Raw genomic sequence first — 20,961 nt, forward strand, 5'->3', positions numbered from 1 at the left:
ACACTATTCATATTAACCATAAAAACACTTAGGAATATTCAGTCCTCTGGAAACGTTGCAGTAAAGTAGAGTAAAATATTACTGAAAAACATGACACCCTCACTCTGTTCAGAAAAGCCTCTGACAACTGCCTTAATCTCCCATTACCAACACACACTGATGTACAAGAAGTCAACTTGGAAATTCTCCCCAAGAAAGGCAAAAAGTCAAGCTTAAACGTTTTCCAGCTAGTTCTGAATGATAGCCACATCAGACACTAGCAAAAACATTGACATTTTCTACTATGTTCTTACAAGTACCCCACACTACACCCAGACAACAGTATGAAATGTAATTTGCACATTCACTGTACATTTATATTTCTGTGAAAGAAAAGAATTCAGTTACAGAACCAAAACATATTCAAGCTTTGTATCTTCCCCTATACAGCTTTTATGTAGACTGCATCATGAACTCATTCATTCTCTCTGCAGCTACACAAAGAAGCTACACACTTTGATCCCTAAAACTGCATTAAAAATAGAATATTGGGGCTTTTTTCAAGTTAGGTGTTAAAGTGATTAAAAAGTTCAAGCAATTATGCTATAAGTCCTGCAAGTTGATTGCACTTTACAATACAAGATGTATGAAACAAATCCCAGACTAAATGCTATTCTTCTCTTTAAAGAGATAGTCCTCTTCATCTATATTCCATTCTCTCGGACAATTTTTGTATCTATTATTTAGAACATACACATTCATCAATTTCCTGAAATTAAGAGAAGTACAGTCACCTTTGAAAAAAGTGCAAGCTCATGCAAAGCCAAACCAAAACTAAGCGACAGCCCTCCCCAAATCAAACCAACCAACAACAACAAAAAAATTCACACCTGATATGATTCCAACTGTATAAATAAGAATCCATTATCTTTCCCTAAATTACTTGCTTCATGGACACTGAGCTGAAAACTACTACAAAATAATCATCTGAACATTCCTCTTTCCAGATTGATATTAAATTATTCTTAGCAATACTATTTTATACTGAAACAACATTTTGCAATTTTAAATAAATCCTTTAACAACATTAAAACATGACATTTAGGTATTTTTGATGATTAAACAGATTTCAATTTGAAGCATTACCCTAAATATCCTACAGCATTTCTAATAACTTCACTGAGCTGCCATAATTTCTGTCAGCATATGTAGTACTGAATGACTAGTAAAATACCTGAATTGAAACTATTCCAGTCTAGCAGTTTGTATGATCTTGTGTTACCCATAATTCCGACAAAGGCTGAGTTCAAAACAGCAAATTAGTAGATCAGTTATAGGAGCAGAATAGTGAAAAAAAAAAACTACCAACAAGAACACAATTGACAACACCACTCCACAGGAACTGGAAAGACACAGACAGCAGAGTTAATAAGAGGCTGAAATAGAAAGGGAAAAAAGGAGCATGCTATAGCAATCTAGCACTAGGCGTGATCAAAGTGTACAGTATATAGCAATTATCATGTTATTCACAAGTTCTCAATCCACCTTCAAATGTTCTTTCCTCTTTCACATTCCTGTTTATTCGTTGGACAGTTTCTTTCCTTTAGTATTTTACAGACTTATTTGACTCAAATGCTTAGTATGATCATCACTATATCAGAAATTCTTTTTCTACTTTTTCACTTTCCCTCCCATAGCTATGTGCCTTCAGTTCCACCCCCCCCATTTTTTTCCTCATTGTTTTGCAATATACTGAGTTCAAAGTCTCATGCATCTTACAGTCACTTGTCAGGAGCAATCTATATGTCCCACAAAAACACTGCAAAGGCCAATTTACTTGTGCAAATACGCATCTCTATCTTCTCTTATTTCTTATACTGCTTTCAGTCAGTTGGTAAAAATAAAGGAGTGCATAATGCAAGAAATTAGTTTTTAGACCTTCTGAGCAAAATTGATTTTTTCTTTTTCTTAAATAAATTAATCACACATTGTATTTTGCACATATGTGACCTGTATCAGAAATCCACTGAAAATAGAGAAGCCTAAGACAACTTTGTGGCAAAGAAAAGGAAGACTCACATATAAATTATATTTCAACATTTCTCTGAAATCTTTTCTCCACTGTGTAAATAAATTTTAGAAACATGAAAAAAAAAATGATACCATATACTCATATGCTTTAAAACCCCCTACTTTAAGGGATTTTTTTAATTCAAATTAAGTCTCGGATGTCACCTTATGTTGTTAGTTTACTGAATCTTTAGATCAACAACAATCTATCTGCTTGCAGAATTACTTGCCTTGGCCCACAGGAAGAAGAAAAAGGTAAATATATATATATATTTTTAATTGCTTTTAAAGATGCATTTGCACAAACTTTGTTTTATTACTCCTGACTAGTGCACATAAAACCACTACAGGTGCTATTTTTTACTCTCCTCTGTCTGCTTTTTTAAGTGGGCTGTTAACTCCAACGTTTTACAGAGTATTCTTCCGCTTCTCTCAGTAAATATAACAAAGTCTTAAGAGTCAAAGGTCACCTAACTGTGATGTCAGAACTAGGACATGCAAAATACACATGTTCCAGTACTGGGGTTCCCAGGTAACTACCAAATAAAATTCTTAAAGTCCTGTTGAGTACATGTTTTTAAGAAGACAAAGCAAGCTGCAAAGGTAGAGGTTAAGAATATGTACTGAGCTAAATTGTAGTCATTAGTCTTTAAGGATTTCAATGAGCTGAAAATTAAAAAACATTCATAGTTAGGATCAAGTATTTCATCTCATTTTTGTTTGAATGGAAAACTTGCATCAAGTTTTAATATTAAAAAGTAGTAAAAAAATAATTAACCCCTCAAAATTCAAAGACAGATTTCAGTGCAGAGTTACTGCATTCACAGTACTCTATTTCATTAACTTGCTGAAAAGTTTCTCACTAAAAACATACCCACTGAATGACTACTACTTGTCAAGCTTAAATGATTGTCTGAAAAAATATTGCTTTTAATATACACTGTTAGAATAGATTTTTACCTATTCAAATACTGATACGTTATCAAGTCATAAAGATTAGAAGTACATGATCATTACAACAGGACTTGGGCAAGGAAGTTGTTCTTGTGTTAACATACCAGGATTGTGAATGCGATCCAGGAGCTTCACAGATCGTGCACTGACAACACCACCAACGTGGACAAGAAAGCCTGGTGGAAAGGTCGTCAAGGTAAAAAATGGAAATTCCTGTTATGATTAAAAACAAACATCAAATGACTGCTTACCAACCACTGCTGATTGCCAACAAACATGCAGGGAATTGATAACTTCCCTGAAATACAAGCAAAGCAACTACATTAGGCCAAACGCATCCTGCAGGCTTACTAAGCATTCATAACCATACGTCTTCATATACCCACAGTATAATAAAAGCAGAAGTATTATACAATGTAAGAATACTTTTCCCCCATAGAGTTGTATCTCAGCACAATATTAATAAATAATCAAAACCTGACATATTTGTTTTAACAAAGCCTCTACTGGTCCACTTTTAGGATGGCAACTAAACAACATAATTCTACTTTCATTAGCTAATACAAATAAAGTAACATTTTTCTCCATTTTTTAGGTATTATTATTACAACTGACTGCAGTTTGATCCTCAAGCACAGGGTAAAACAAACTGCAGTCTTGCAAGAATGACAAATGTCTTATAACAGGAAAACATACCTAAAAAATATTATCAGACTGTTCTGCTAGTGTCATAAGCTCTAAATGTAACAAGTAAATATCCATCTTCTAGGATAAAGCATCAGTCTTCAATATACAACTTTAAGTTCTTAAACTAGGGAAATTTACTTCCAAATCATTTGCATAAATTAAGTTTTTACCAATTCATAATCAAAATGAAGAGTTAATAAGTTTCAGCAAGTACTCAAAAATGCAGTCCATACAAGAGGCAAGGTAATAGTATTTTTTCGTTACACAAGTGATAAAGTACAACAGTCATATTTAAAGGAGGTGAGCCCAAAACTGGAAGTTTTTATTTTCTACGGACGTTCCATGGAACGTGTAATAAACATGTAACAGCACATTTATGGGGGAAAGGTAATAGATATGTGTTCATCAATAGTAAATGCATAGAGGAAAAAAAAGAAAAATCATGCAATAATGGTTTGTATAGTCATGATGATTGGCTAAATGTTTAAAATAAACACCATAATTTTATATGAGAGAAAGTATAGTATAGATTCCTTTCTCACATACTTAAAGCACTTGCAACAGTACAGTTCAACTGAGCTTCTATCTTAACAGTATATATGATGCAGATTAAATGAGGATCACAGTTCTTCCAGCAATACATGGCATGAAAAGTCCTCTTTCACTAAAGCCCAATGTTGATTTTAAAATTAATACTTCAGACTTCTTACTGCTGTAGTCATTAGAACTTGTACAACTTTTAAAGGTCCTACAAACTTCAAGTTTTCTGGATTTTTGTTTCGCTTAGACTTTCGAAATTAAGAGAAAAACTTCAAAATCAGCAATTACAGGATCAACAACCAGGACTGGGAAAAAAAAAAAAAAAGCCCCAAAACCCACAAAAGTCCAGAAGTTGTGCCTTATGCACATGCAATTAAAAAGTAGGAAGATTTTACCATAGGACTCTGCAAACCTGCTGGACTAATCTGTATGCAGGACCACTGATGGATCTCTAGAGAGGACTACAGGAAAGATTCCCCTAGAAGGTTCTAAAAGATCACAAAGTGCTTTGCAATTTATCAGAAGTCAGAAACCTCTGACTACAATACGGTCTGAATGCCTTTTCTGTACATCTTTCAAGCTGCAAAATGGAAAAAATGCAGTACATCAACACTTTGTTGGAAACCTCTTTCACTGTGGCTCTGTTATGTCAACTGTTCAGTGATTCACAAGTATACTAATATTTGTCCCTGTATAATTCCATAATACTCGTGCTGCATCACTTGTAACTAAATATATAACATACATGCTTGCTCTGTCCCTTGAATATAGTTACCCATATTGATAATATTAAAAATAATTAGCTTTCCCAGAACTATCAAAATCAATGAAAGTCTGCCTACATGAAATTCCATTAAGCATATACTACATTTATATTTTATACATACATATATACTCAACACTTACATTGTGCTAAAGCAGTATGTAGTGAACAAAGTGAATGATACTCTGTGCTCTAAAACATAAGCAAATCTGATGCTTTTTAATCTATATGGAGATTCAGAAATTACTTTCATTTTTTGTTCATTTTCATAAGGCTAAGTATCGCAAGTAATTTTAACATGTTCAGACTTCCAGCTTGCCTGATTGCCTGCACTTCAAACCAGGAATAAAACTTTGCAGTAATAACATGGTTTTATCTCAATCAATATATTGACACTCGTAAGTCTGTACTACCATACACACTATATCCTATCAGTTAATTTCAGCCACAGACACATCTGGCTGACTCACTGAACCTTTCTGACGTGCTCTTACTCCATTAGCAACACCTCATTCATGCTCACACAGATGGAATTCCATCAGTTTCTATTATTTCCCCCCCCCTCTTTTGCTATGTTTTAAGCTCATTTAGATGTTTTGGAGTTTTAAATATTATGTTACTCAAATACAAGTTCCAGCCTCAATTACATGTGGTAAGCTGTCATACTTCAAAACCATAAAGCTATACTTACTCCATGGAAAACAGATGGGAGTGTTTCCACATTATATACCTCCTCTGCTACTGTAATTTGCAAAGGACTATCCTTACATCAAGGTGATGCAAGGACAGAATATTCCCATGTGTGAGAAGCCACGATGATCTTAAAGTTTCTAAGCTACAACTGAAAATGGTCAATCATTTTACAAATACCAACTCACAGTCACTGACTGCACAGACCATGAAAGAACTGTCACTGGTTTAAAGCCTTGCAACTACAGAGATTTTACAGTTGGCATTTGGGGAAAGTCTGATAAGGTTACAATAAAATCCTCATAAATATTCATTTAATACAATGCTTTAAAATTATTTTGTCTATGCATACATGTATTGCTAGTATTCCTCTTTTTTAACTACATTTCATACAAAGACACACAAAATAATGCAAAAGCACATGGAACAAGGCTACACACACATATCATTTGGTGTTAGTGCCAGCTGAAGCAGTTCTCAAGATTCCCTTCCAGCCATTCACTCATTCCCATCATTGTATCACTCCCTCAGACAATGCTCACAATACTCAGGTATGTTCATAGAGATTTTGGGGATGAACCACAGTGGGGAACTGGTCCATGTTAACATACTGTTAATTTCTTGGTTGAATTATTTGTACTCTAAGCACATTTACTGTGCCACCTCACGAAATGGCCAAACAACCTTAGAATTTTTCTTCGACTGAACTGAGTGGATGGGCTGGACAGTAACAAGAAGTTGCTGGGAAAAAAAAAGGCTGCTGAAATCAGCATTTCAGCCAAAAGAATCAGAGAGAACTGCACTCTAACACAACAGGTATCTAGCAGTGCTCTTCAGAGATGAAGATCAACAGATCTCCATTTTGAAAAGGCAGCAGTAAAGATCTCTCAAGCACTTGCAGAATGCAAATGTGGAGGAATAAGACAGCATATGTCCAAGTTGAGGTCAACAGAGATACAAAATACCATCCAGAGCAGCATTTGGCCATTGCTATAAAACATAGGCTAAGTTTTTATAAGTAAAGTAAGCTCAAATTTTCCCACTGATGGAAATATAGTGTATACATTTATAGATAAAAATATAGACAAACATAGCTGTGCTATAGCTACACTTGTTATCAACAGGCATCCTGGGAATTGTTAAAAATATATTAATGTACAACATAACACGTATGTGAGTTTTCCACAGCTGGTGTATTTTCCCTGGAAGAAATGGAGTAATATTACCCTTCCAACAATATCTGTTCTGGTTTGCATTTAGGGTTATATAAGTAAAACATTAAAACCACATTTAATTAAAAAAAAAAGCAGCTGTGGAGACATCCAGTTAAATTAACTGGCTTTATATCTTTATATCTTAGGTAATTTACCATATATCCAAATAAACTGAACTAAAACTCAAAAGAACTTATGATATATCTAATACATGTGGAAATACATTTTGAATTTATTCTTTGTTTTCCCAAATAAGTGCTACCCTAACTAATCCAGACAAGTAACTAGAGTGCACTATTTCTGTGTGAAACACTAAAACAGACAAAATAACCTGTGTTATTCATTCTAGTTAAGTAACTCAACCTTAAGGTAAACATAAGAGGTAACCATACCAAAACACATCCAACAATAGATTTTCAAAAAGACAGTAGGAACATATTTTTTGTATCAATTAACAGTCTGCATGCTTTTCTACGTCATCAATAACAGACTCAACATGTTTCCCATTCTACATATTTTTTCCACTAGACAATATACAGGCCTTATCAAAACAACGTGCAAATAATTCAAGCTCTACATATATAAGTGCTCTTAATTTAAATTTTTAATTGTTTTAAAAACCTTCCTAAGGAAATGACAGATCAGCCATGAAATGTCTGAAATGCTAGCAAAACCAAACATAAACAGAGAAAAGGCTCTTTTTAAAGCATTTTTTTCAAACTAAAACATTAAAAGCAATAAAGCCATGAATTTGTATTTAAAGAGAAATTAAAATTTTAACTGAAATGTATCAACATGCAAAATATTAAGCAAAAATATGTTGATCTGATAAATGTTCTTAAAAATAACAACAAATATTTTTTAAAACCTGCATAAACAAGTTTACAAAGAAATGTGCAAAACCTCACAAAAAAAAAAAAATCAAATAATTGTTTAGAAATCCTCAACACAAGAAAAATGGGCTGAAAAAAGAGTCACACAATGTTTTGGAACATACCCGCCTTCTACAGAACCTATGAGGCGATCCTCCCTTAGCAATGGATAACACAAAAAATGAGAAGAGAATCATCCACTTACTCAAAATAGGAGCTATTCACTTATATTTCACAGATGTCGCTGATTTTATTTTCAATAAACATATATGGTTCTATGTGAGTACTTCAGGTATTCAGATATTGTAATTAAACTGGAATTTATTTTTGAATAGGAAACATTCACATTTGTTCCTTCAAGACATCTACCTAACAACATTTTCACAAAAACAGTATATGATCTATTGAAAAAAAAATGTTGCAAAGGCTCATTTCCAAAATTTAAACAAATAATTAAAACCACCATTTTTATTATACAGTCTATTCAGCATAACAACAGATGGCATTTTTAGTCCTATAGAGGTTCTTCGAAAAGCTGTAAATTCATGAAACTCTTTTATTGCTTGGGAAGTGGTTTAGGTTTCAGTCACCATTTTTCAAGGCTACATGCACACCATTTCATGTAGTAGAATGAAGCCTAAATTATGCACCAGCACTTTTTCAAAACTGAAAGTTTTTACAATGATAAATGGGATTTTCACCTGTTTAAAGCTATTCCAATGTTTCTGTATGTGGCTTCCATAAAAACTTAACTAAATACATGATGGTAAAGTATTAAACTTCTACATGTATCTGTGACTTAGAGAGACTAAATAGCAGCAATTTTTACTATATGTTTCTTATAACACCAACTGTAATCACTTGAGTGCTGTGCACACTACGGTTGTTGCTCCACTTTTCTTAATGATTTAGTAATATATTAAAATTTAAATTATTTGTGTATAAAAGGGTTATTAAACATTCAACATTTGCAATAAGTTTTCAGACCTTAAAATTACGCATATTTTTAAACATACAGTAACAGGAAACATTTAACTTATTACAAGCTAAATTTTCACTTTAGTAGATCAGAAATATAGGTATAAAATGCCTTACCCTTTGTTCCAGAGCTGACTGAGTCTGTTGTCTTAAAAGAGTTTTAAATGGCCCCCCTTCTTTTCCAGCACTCCCACTGCCCATTCCTGAAGAGTATCAGTACAAATGACATTCAAAGAAACATATATTATAATTTGTAATCAAACTTTGATTTAAACTTATATAAAATAGTGATTGAAAACAGTCAAATTATCCCCATCATTTTAATTTTCAGAAGAAAATGCTGAGCATCACAGTTTAATTTGGGGGGGACACACATGGTGTTTTGGGGTTTGGTTTTCACATGACTAGCAGTGGGTTTTTTTAGCATTTGGACAAAACCTCCTGATCCAAGATCTTTTTCTGCTGTTAACCTGAATTAAAAAAAAAAAGTCAAAATACAAAGATCTGGGCTTGCAATTATTGCCTATAACATCCAACTCCCATTTTTGTTTTTCTGTTACTACTGGGAGTTTTGCTGATGATTTCAAGATAGATCTACCTTTTCTGCTGTTCACAGGAAGTTTCTACATAATCACATTTTCGCCCCTTATCAAAAAGGGCTGCAAAGTCATCATTAATTCCATCCTGTTGAATGATGCCTCTCTGCTAGATGGCTCTACAGTCAAATATCTCTGTCTACTATCATTTTTTTAAAGTAATAAAAATGTGGCTTTCTGAGAGTTTCTGAATGATTAAATCAGCTTTCCTAACCACTAGGAGGAGACGGTACACATAACCGCAGCAGTGGCTATATAATGCATAATTGGGACCAAACCCAAAATTGCATATGCAAGGCACATCCTCTGACTGGAAATATAAACTCTGAAAACAAAGACCAATTGTTTTTATTTTCTTTAATATCTATGCAATGAAATATTAACTCATCTGATTCATTCAAATAAGCTAAGGACTACTGCTCAGCATTTAAAATTGCCAGACTTACTTGATTACTCTATTTCCACACACATAACCTGCAGATTATTTGTAAATGAAAATAAATAAATTCCAGTTTTGCATAATATGGGTAATTATCTCTTTCCTTCTTTCATATATCTTGCTCCCACTCCTACCTCCCAGTACAGGAGCTTTTCTGAAGAGATGGAAAGTTTATTAGATACAAAAATATCTTTGCCATTGAATTATCTGTTATCCAGGAACTGTACTCTTAACTGAGTGTGTCAAGATGCAGGTTATATGTATGACAGTAAGTTATTTGCTCTACGGTTATAAATCACAAAAGTAAAAAATAAACACATACCAAGATTGTGTTTTTCCTAAAGTAAACACAATGCTGGTGAATCAGATTTTCTCGGTAATATTTCATGCCTAAAAACATACTATAATTGGTATTTCTTGTATCTATAACCATCAGTGCTAACTTGACAAAGCAAAAATAAACACCTAAGTTGTATAGAAAATCACAGGATAAAGAACAAAAAAATGTGTCAGGAGCAGCATGAAATACAAATACCACAGTGCAAACAGTTATGAAAGAAGCCAAGATTTTCTTTTACAGAATTTGTAACTACTTTAATATAAGATCTCCTTGCTAGTTTCATTCTTCCTCTGATCAAGCATCTAATAAACATGAATGAGATTGTACATATATATCAAAGTACTGGTTTTTGTTTTAGCTGAAGACTAGGAGATGTGGAAATAATACCAGACTTAATAATGTATGTTAATTCATTCCTAACATTTTCAAAACATTACTAGGCTATCAGTACCATATAAATATATATAAAATACTATATTTTTAACAAATATTTTTAGCTGTTCTTGGATAAGGAAACAAAAATATTAGTATGTATATAGTCCCATTAAACAAGATTAAATTGCTTTTACTATTTGACATTGATTCTAGACATCATTGTCAGGGACTATACAATATTTAATACAGACAAACACAGCATAAATACAGGACATAAAAGAAACTAAAAAAAAATACAAACTGATTAAAAATAGTTTCTACAGAAAAAAGTAGTAATATCAAGTATTTACACTATGAAAATAATGCATGTCAGTGAAATGGAAAAGGAGGCAGTAAAAATAAAGTTTGTATGGGCTTTAAAATTTTTTTAAAAGCTTAATTTTAAGAGCAGAGTTGCTAGCCTTTTGATAGCCATTATTTCAATAAATTATGAATGAATTAATGAGCAAGTGCTTGTTCCATGCAAAATACAGGAACAACAAAGTGAAGGGAATGAGAGGGATTAAAAAAAAATAAATTATTTTAGTTAAATTACCAAAGGAAATTTTGCAAGGGAAAAGGAGAAAGTTCTGTAGCATGAACTACATACGTTTCAAATCCTATAAGAAGCTCTGAAGCTGTTTTGAGCTTTTGGGGCAGAGGCACGAGATGATATGAATAGTCATGTAGCCAGCAGTTTTCAGAGGCTAACTGAACAAAAACATAGAGTTATAGAAGGCTGTGTGTTAAATGCCCCCGTATCAAATAACAACAACATTTTCTTAAAAGTTTGCTTAAAAGGCCATAATAGATTGATCCTACCAGAAGCAGCCAGAAGCAGCTCTTCAGTGAAAGAAACACTTTTCCTCAGAACAACTGGGCTGACATGGCTAGAGTGTAGAGGGTTAAGGGCAGACCCCGAGAGGAGGAGACAGGACTTTTTAAGATGTGGGGAATCACAAGAGAGTGTAGGGGAGCTGGGAAACAGGAAAATCCTAGGTCCCTGTGGGGAAGGTGCTGTGGAGGAAAGTAATAGAGACAAAGAGATGTAGATTCAGAAGATGACTAAAGAAACAGACGGAAGAAATCAAAATGAAGCATTTTTTTCTCCAAATGAACCAGCCCTTACTGCTAAATTATTTCTCAACATACAAAGAAATGGAATGACAACACAACTCCACAATGTCAATGAGAAGCATGTTCTCAAAAATCATGACCTGATTAACTTTATTTTGAAATTATTTTTTTTAAAGCCATGCTAATCTAATATGTATTTTAAATTTTATACAAAATTTGATAATAAATACTATGGAGTAAAGGCCAAATAACACAGTCTTCTAACATACTTAATCTATGTTTTATATACATATGTTATATATAGGTTTTATATATATATATATATATATATCTTTTATATAGGTATAAAAAGATATTTTCCAGAGAAGTCATGGATTTGTTTCATGATTTTAGAGTTGTAAATCTTGCAGAATTTTAAGTTTCCACAAAGAAAAGGAGTTCCTACCTTCTCAATTTCCTCCAAACATATATTATATTACATCAAAATGTACTACCTGATTGCAATATGTCATGCTTTTTGTCAGGTTGATATTTTGTTAGTTTGCAGTGGCATAAAACACATCACTATTCACAGAAGTCTAACTTCAAACCAAAACAAGCTTTTTCATCACAGAATGATTTCTCTTCATATTTAGACCAGATATAGACCAGAATAGATAACACAATCACAACTGTACTTTACAAAAGATATTATGGTAATATTATTCTGATTTGGAGCTATTGAAAACTAGATACTTAAGCAGATCCAAGCTTCAATATCTTCTATTTAGTTATTCATATTGTGAAATTGTGGTATATGCACTCTTTTTCCAGTTTAGTCTCCATCTCAAACACAGGAATGAACACACTAGCTACCTGACTGAGAAATAGAGGTAATATAACATACTGCGGAAACATCACCGAATACTTCATTTTTCCTATCAGCCAATCTGAGCAATGTGTATAGCAAATTTGATAATGTTTAATATGCCACATGACGTTTGCCTTTTTTTTTTTTCAACTAACACCACCAACTTTCACATTGAAATATTCCGACTTAATAACAGTCTTAGGAAATGACAACAGATGCCTAAACACATACAGTGAATTGTTTAATGACAACATACTGAATTTAGTATGTTATGGAAGTATCTTCTGCACATCATCAAATTTTTGGTAAAAAATAAAACAAACAGCTCATTTGCTCTTAAGCTAATAAGATTCAAATCTAGTATGTGACATCAAGATACGAAATTTTTTAATGCAGCCACCAAATCCTCTTAAAACAAGTTTCAGTACAGTTACAGCTGCTACAAAGACAGTGCTAGCAAGCAAAAGTATGCCCACTGTTGGTTTTGATACTAAAAAGATAGCTAAAAGCTATCTTTATATATTTGAAAAATCCCTAAGAATAAGAGGTATCAACTACTTTCAGTTCTGAATGAACTGACTAAAGACAAGAGGGTCCATCCATCTACATAATGTTGCCAGGAACGATATAAGGTTGTGGCTTTAAAAACTTGACAAATTCACAGTCAGTTGCCACATTTAAATCCTTACCACAGGTTTTCAAATATTCAGGAAAGCCAAACACGTGAATTTGTGGTTCTCCTACATAATAAGCACTCAGTTATACTTGTAGGTCCTTTAAACAGGAGACCACTACAGGTTATCAACAAAAGTCATTATGTACACAAAAGGACTAACAAAAAAAGTATGCTTTTCTTTGTTTAAAAACGGGACAGATAAGATAGTACTAAGAAAGATAGCTCCTCACTGGCAACATTTTTTAACAGATACCAAGCGAATAAACTGGGTAAAATACTTAATATAACTGCATTTGGATGCAACATTTAGCTTATCAGCCTGCAAAAATTATTGAAAGGTGTGCTACCAAGTAAAGCTGAATCAAATACTTTAACATGCTTAAAAATTGTCTACGTTAGATAGAGACAATAATGTTCTGAGCTTCAAATACCACAATTTAAAACACCATTTAAAAAGCAAACTTTTATAATAAATAAATCTGCAAAATATTTTGCCCTACAGTAGTGAAACTCAGTGCATTGGTCACATAACTGAGAATAAACAGGCAATAATTCTTTGAGTTGTGCTGACATTGTTACTGACATGATTCTAACCACAGACTTAAAAATAAGGAGGGAGGAAACAAGAAGTTGAAGAAATTATGATAGACCAATGGAGAAAGAAAAATGCTTTTTGAAGATGGCTGGAGTGTAATTTAAGTTACTTTCAGAACGCATACTGCGTATGTAAAGCCATTTCCATATACCAAGGAGAATAAAAAGACAGTAGCTGCTACATTTCTAGTATCACACTTGCAAAAAGGAGTTAAAAATCACAGAGATATGTGTACAATATACTTGTGGCACAACATGTTAGGCCTGAAGACTACATAGCTTTAGTAATACTGCCATAAATACACTGTGGTTGGAAATGTTCTCCCATGATTTGTAATATGAAATGGAGGAAATAAGAAAAAGGCAATTACTTAGAACTCCCTTAACACTCTGAGATGTTCTATTTTGACTTGAATAGAGTTGCGTTACAAATGTCATTTTAATGTTATCCAGAATAGTGGAAACATAGGCAGGATTTAAATTTTCACCTTACAGAAACTCTTTCAAACTCAAAGTGTGCTACCTGAAGTCTCCAATTCCACATCATTTTGATAACTCAATGCCAAAAAGCAAAAAGGGGTTGAATGAAAATATAAAAAGAGAAACACAAATTAAATAAAAAGTGGGTGGAAGCGCCTTACCAGTTTTGGGTGTCAAACTCAAATCTGTGTCAGAAGAAGAGGACTGTCGACTGTAGGACTTGAAAGGTGAAAAGGAATAGGTTTGGTTTTTCAGAGGGGTGGAGGGTCCTGATGAATGAGTATTGGGATTGGGATCTTCATTGAAGGGAATCCTGCCAGAAGAAGGTGGAAACATGTTCAGTAATCCTGTGCCAAAGGACCTGGCTGACAGCAGCATGATCCAAACACCAGGATGGGATTGGGGCAGGGCCAGCAGCTATTCTTTAGATGCGAGACTGGGGATGAGGCCAGAGGCAAAGAAATTCTGTTTTACCCGTTCAGCATTCTGCAGATAGATGCTGATATCTACAATGAAACAATTAAGCCAAATGAAAGGCATGAGATGTCACAAAAAAAATATGCAAAAGAAAAAACTGAAAAAGAGTTTATGGCTTAAAAATCTGATCAAAAACACAATGCCTTGAGTTAGTTTAATAAAGAAAAAATGATTTCAAATTATATTAGTGTTTATACATATTCATACATTTATGTATGTACACACATATGCATTTTAAGGAAAAAAAAAAATGTTTCCTTATCCTATAGCATCAGCAGCATGCCACAGCTAAAAACAGAGCAAAGAGGAGAATCTTATGGGAACAACTATATTGACAAACAGTTCACTTATGCACAGATTGACTTACCTGCTCTCTAAAACCATCTCTTCCACAAATTGCACATACCCTTCCTATAACCATTTTAAAACCTAAATACCATATCTGAGTTGTGCTTGAAAGCAATTATGAACTCAAATCAAAATGTGATTTCCTCCAATTATTGTAAAATAGTAAATGTTCCCCAGATACACCAACTTATTTTTACTTAATTTCTTAGGAAGTACACATCAAAAGAAATGAAGAGTGTGTGTTTGTGGAAGAGACTCCGATGCATTTTCAAGAAACTATCGCCTTTGTTTCAGCAGCTGCACATAAAGGAGTTCTTTACTGACAACAGAAGATGTCTCCATGAGAAAATGAGGGAGAAAAGATGGGTGGTACCTGCCTACACTGCCTGCCTGCCTGCACTTTGTGACCACTGTGCCTGTGGCCTGCCTCTCCCCAGCTCTTGAGTCTGAGCAGTCTCGTACCAGTGTAGATGAGAGTGGGAACAGACACAGAGAAGTTCTGAGTAAGTCGTGAGCCAGTAGCAGTGTGAATTGGGCTGTTGTGAGTCGAGCGGCATCCATGGCTTGGCGGATGAACCAGCGGAGACCTGAGAGAATTTGCAGCCAAGGTGGAAGAAAAGAAAACAATACATACAAACAGGTTGCAAAGTTATGTTATAAATGATTTCAGGGAAGTTTAGCTAGAGGAGATCTCTTACTTTAAGCAGACTCAGAAATTCCTAGCATGCAAGAGTCCAGATGAAATAAAAAGAGAGAAAGGAACAGCTTAAGCACTAGCTTGTGAATGCCTAATTGATTCTTTGGCAACAGGGCATCAAGTTAGTAAAGCCAAGAACAAGAAGTATTAGTTGATTTTGCTGGCTTTGAGAAACATTCCTATATTTTGGACTGAGAAACAATGATTCTGGCAATATACACCCCCAAGCTAAACATGGGTTAACTGAGGGATGGAATTTCCACATTTTGCTCCAGAGTGAAAGCTACTGATTTATTTATGAATGCTTTTTAAGTTGGTAGTTACTAGGTCCACCTTTTTTTTTTTTTTTAATCACCACTGTTATTTTATGCTGCATTGTATCCAGAAGCTCTTTTGATGGAAAATTTTTAAAATTCAAACAAGTTAAACAAGTTATGATTTGAAATAGAAACAAGTAATTTTGAGAAGTCAAAGCACACTGATGCCTGCATGACAAAAAAAGCCTAATTGCTATTAATGACACAACAGTGCAAGTTAATGAAAAAGGCTAATTAAATTGATACCTCTAGAAACATAGCATAAGCAGTATACTTTTTGATGCTGCTTTTTTTCTTCCAGAAATTAGATCACTCTACCAAACAGAAAACAGCAAATTTTTTCAAGCAACAAAGTAGTAACAGTTTGAAGACTGCAAGTATTTTTATATTAATCTGTACGCACAATAAAAAAAATACATTCAAACTGAGTTCGGTGCTTCAGTAGATATAACAAAGATCAATAAATTCTACCTCTCATCGTAAAAAGTTTCTCTGCAAGTACTCTGTTTAGCTGTACCTGTTTTGCAATAGCACTGCTTGTTTTGCAACAGTAAAAAGCAAAGCACACAAGAAAAGACGAGACTTCTTCAGGGTCATTCTCTAAACCACTGACAGTACTGTGTGAATTCAAAATGTACCTTTTCTTATATGCCCACCATAAATGCTCAAACCTGATTGTAGTGAACTTGAAATATCTTGAACAGAATGTATATCATAAGAAGCCCTCAAAAAAATGCTCAGTGTACAAACAGAGTCAAGACAGAACTAATTATTAGTTAGAAAACTGGTGGATCACAACCCAAGAATAACAAATACTATTTCTGTATAAACTCAAAAAAGTCATATTAAGGTTTACTACTCCAGCTTCAAAAGAAATAATGTAAGTAATCCAAGCCAAACCATTTCAAAATTGTGGAATATAAACTGACTTGCACACAAAAAAATTACCAAAAAAAAAAAAATCTGGGGAAAAAAAAGAAATCACACTAGTTATGTAAAACTGAATGAATATGAAAAGAAGAGAGATGAAACTTGTTTCCCTACACACTATTAATTCATACTTACTCCTTCATTTCTTTGGATGGGGAGTTACATGCAGGTAAAAATGCCGATGTGTTACTTAATTTATCCAACGTGCAGACTGTTCCTATGGCTCGCACTACTAGTCCAGACTCTCCCTCCAAATCAAAGCACTGCAAATAACCAACAACAGCATTTCCTCTCATTTCAAGTACCTTCAAGCCAATCTTCCTTTGCAATTCACCTACAAAACAAAAGGCAAAGAGCTCATAATTGCAGTGAACTTTCCATATTCTCTTTTGTGGTCTTTGGCCTCTGCTTTTGGAATTGCCACCCAAGTCAGTAAAACAGGTAACAGATCCAATCTTACAGAATTATGCCAAGCAACTGGTCACAATCTCTTGCCTCCTATAACATACTGTGATATTTGTGATTTGCACAGCTTTTTTCCTCTTTGTCTAAATCTATTCTGATTGCCAAAACAACATGTTATTTCAGAAATGTTTTTCTCTGAGTTTTATTTTCATTAGGTTTTTTCCCCCTTTTTTTTACTTATTTAGACAGAAAAAGATGGATAAACGTGTGCTGGAACACACATAAGTTGCTAAATACTCCTTCATACAGTTCTGAACAAAGCAACACCTTTGAAATCCATGTGGATAGGCATCTGTAATTTTTTCCTTACGAACTTATTCAACCTAATTCATACTTTTTGCTCTTTTTAATAGTGCTTAATACAGCAGCATCATGTACAAATTGTTAACACCAAATAAAACAAGATAACAAATGTGCCACTCGGTACAAACAAAAGACTGCCTCTTCTCTATTAGCTGCATACAAAGACTGGAAGACTGTAGCTATAAGACAATGGTCTGCTATAGATGCATACTTAGCAGCATGTTTTAAAAAAAAAAAAACACATTGATCTATGTAGCTAGATAGCCTTGGTAATACTAGGTGGAAAATATCATCTCTCTTCTGATGAAAGATTTCCAAAATCCTCTGTTAACAAACTGAAAAAGCCTCACTGTCGCAGAGGATAGCCTAACAGTTCCAGTGTCAATGATGATAAGTGAAGTGAAGTGATCACTACGGCTTTCTAGAATTGGTTTTAAAATTACCAGAACAGGTTCCTATTGTAAACTTCTTAACAGAGGCTGAAATTATGCCTGTACTGGTCTTGAAAAATCTTTAAGATTGAGTTAGAATATGAAATTTTCTAGCTGAGTGAAAATTGCTATGGATTCTCTTCAAGCCAAAGTCGAGACTGAATTATTTTTTACATACACAACATGTAATATGACAGATCTTTGAAACAGCTTGGGTCATTCTCAGAAGTTACAGATTTCTTCAGGATTCTTTAGGTGTGGCCACCAGTAACAATGCCTGCTATGTGAAGCATTATATTACATTACATGAAACAGTAATTCTATGAGGTCTGGGGTTTTTTTTCCCCCTTAGCCACTGCCATGAATCAAAATATTAATAAAATCTAGCAGAATACTTCCACACGTGTTACTTTATCCACCTTCACTATTTATGCAAGGTAAAAGATGCGCAAATATTAATCTTATAACTGGACATACCAGGGGAGCCATATTAAAAACCTTAGAAAAAGTGAATTCATGTCATTTATGACAATATTGTTTTTTCACATTCTTCCTCAAAATGTGCTGGCTTTCCTAATGAAGATACTGGATAACATTTACATGATCTCTTTTATGTTGCCCCACTTACTAAAAATCTCCATACATGCTTGCAAAACTCAACTCACTTTTTGTTTTAGTATATTCCTCAAAACAGAGCCCTATGTACAATAAGCCTCACCTTAAGAGCCCATTAGACAAGTGAAACCACTGCCTATCATTCTAGTGGTTATTCTTCATAATTTATTAGTATTCCTCACACCTTCAACATTGTCCACCTCTATTACTTGATTTTTCTCTTGTCTTAGTGTGCAAGTACTCTAGAGTAGCAATGTTTTGTTCTGTTCTATTGGCACTGAAATAGGGTAATCTTAGTTCACAACTGCTGTTTGTAAGCATCAGTAACACACAAAAAAAAAATTTGTGAAGATGTTTTATACTACGGAGACATCAACTGACCCCAATCACTGGTCTCTCAAGGAACTGCAAGTGTCCTGCAGAATCCATGCAAGACAACAGAGAAGTATGCTTGAGAACAAACAAACCTATCTTGACTTTAAAAAGATGGGATGAGTAAGATAAGTATTAGTACACGTTGTATCTAAGACAGTGTATATTTGTTCACATACTTCACAGTAGTTCAAAGAGGGCAGAGTAGTTCATTATTTTAACTGTTTGAGTCAAAATTCTAGTAATACTGCTCATATAAGTTAAGAACATCTTCAGGAATGTTCCACAGGTTTCTTTGATCTTGCTAAAAACAACCAACAAATTCAACAGCAGCGTGGCCTCACCAAGAAGGAATTTTTTTTTTTCTTTTTTAAAGTCGGTCATACTGGCCAACTGGCCATCAGTCAGGACAATAGAACCTTCAGAAACAGAAGACACTGTGAAGTGAAAAAATAAGCATAATACCCAAAATCATAGACAATCTTGTTTTAAGCAAGTTGCTTCTTTAAATCATGAATATTTCTAAAACCAGCAATAAGCATTACAGCCTACATGTTTAATACCTGACATGAGTGAAATAAGTCTTTGTCTAGCCTCATTCGATGCCCTTGGTGTACGAATTCGGTCTATCCACTGGTATTCTGGGTCTTCATTAACTACAAGTTCTTCCACAAACCCATGGATTATTACTGCTCTGTAACACTTAGGAATAGATGTAGCTGTTAAAAAAAAAAAATATATATATATATTAAAAAAAATGTAAGGCATGAGTCTATGAGCCAAGAATTTTAAGAAAAACATAAAATTACACAGAGAAAATGATGTGAATGATTCCAGAAAGAAATCCTCATGATTTTCTACTAAAATGTGGACATACCCAAACAGTTTTGTTCAGGGAGATCCTAGAACATTGATAACTACACAGTGTATCAGTTACAGCATGTACCGTTCCAAAAACTTTCCACTTTGTGCCTTTTTAACAGGATATGTACCCAAATTAGCACAGTGTGCATATGCACATGCACTGAAATGCAACTTAAGAAAAAGAGAAGAAAAAACAGTTATTTACATTGTTCTGAAATACAAACAATAAAAATTTCTTAAAAAAAGAAAAAATAAGCTAAACAATTTTCCATGTTACTGTAATGTCCATTGGGCTTATGCAATGAGCTGGTGAAAGAAGGGAAACTGACAGAATAGGCAAAGAAAGAAAAGAAGGGAGGAAAAAGTTTTCTGTTCAAATAAACTTTTTTCCTCTACTTACTGCAAAAAAACTTGACTCCACAAGATGACTGCCTGAATCTGTTTAAATCATTGAAGAGATCTACCTTCACCACCACATTGATCTCCCCACGTATACCTATCAATGAAAAATATGAAAAATGAGAAGCTGTATGAGAAATGAATACAAAACCAGCCCTGTTAATTATTGCCTGTTAATAGTAATTAATGCACTATTACCAATGAGTTAGTTTTTCTGCAAAGTACGTACTGTAACCCTACTAGAACCGTTTGATCCAACAGGCAGTTCACATGTCAGTTCTAGCCTGGGCCAGAGGAGCAGGAAGACATTTCCTGGCCTCTCAGGTCTGCTGCAGAGGCACCATCTCAGAGGAGGTTTCTAGTTCTGCACTGCCTTTGAGGCTGAAGCAAGCAACAGTCCTCAAATACCTGCTGCACAGAACAGGACTTCAGAAGACGGGATTGGGAAAACAGAAGTCATCAACTTCATGATACTGCAGTGACCTCTGCTGCAGTGAGCAAGTGCTCTCTCTGATCCTTTGCCCCGCTTC

General features: G+C 34.1%; 1 protein-coding gene across 18 annotated transcripts in view; it reads right to left on the bottom strand.

The window, feature by feature from the left end:
• C2CD5 (C2 calcium dependent domain containing 5) overlaps window positions 1-20,961 on the bottom strand; it is a 66,489-nt gene that overhangs the window by 35,284 nt on the left and 10,244 nt on the right. For 14 of the 18 annotated variants that reach the window (XR_013922057.1, XR_013922058.1, XM_080343235.1 and 11 more), the window contains 6 exons: window positions 20,433-20,528; window positions 19,732-19,887; window positions 17,118-17,316; window positions 14,375-14,526; window positions 8,865-8,950; window positions 3,108-3,216 (listed from right to left, as the gene is read on the bottom strand). Coding sequence is in view for 16 of the 18 variants with exons in the window: in XM_080343235.1 (XP_080199361.1) it covers window positions 3,108-3,216; window positions 8,865-8,950; window positions 14,375-14,526; window positions 17,118-17,316; window positions 19,732-19,887; window positions 20,433-20,528 (798 nt within the window). In the remaining 2 variants the exon portion in view is untranslated. Of the gene's footprint in view, window positions 1-3,107; window positions 3,217-8,864; window positions 8,951-14,374; window positions 14,527-15,415; window positions 15,626-17,117; window positions 17,317-19,731; window positions 19,888-20,432; window positions 20,529-20,961 lie in introns of those variants that run through there. The other 4 variants (XM_080343231.1, XM_080343230.1, XM_080343229.1 and 1 more) reach the window with 2 other exon arrangements.

The sequence above is a fragment of the Nesoenas mayeri genome (genome assembly GCF_963082525.1).
Source record: "Nesoenas mayeri genome assembly, chromosome: 1".
Taxonomy (NCBI): domain Eukaryota; kingdom Metazoa; phylum Chordata; class Aves; order Columbiformes; family Columbidae; genus Nesoenas; species Nesoenas mayeri.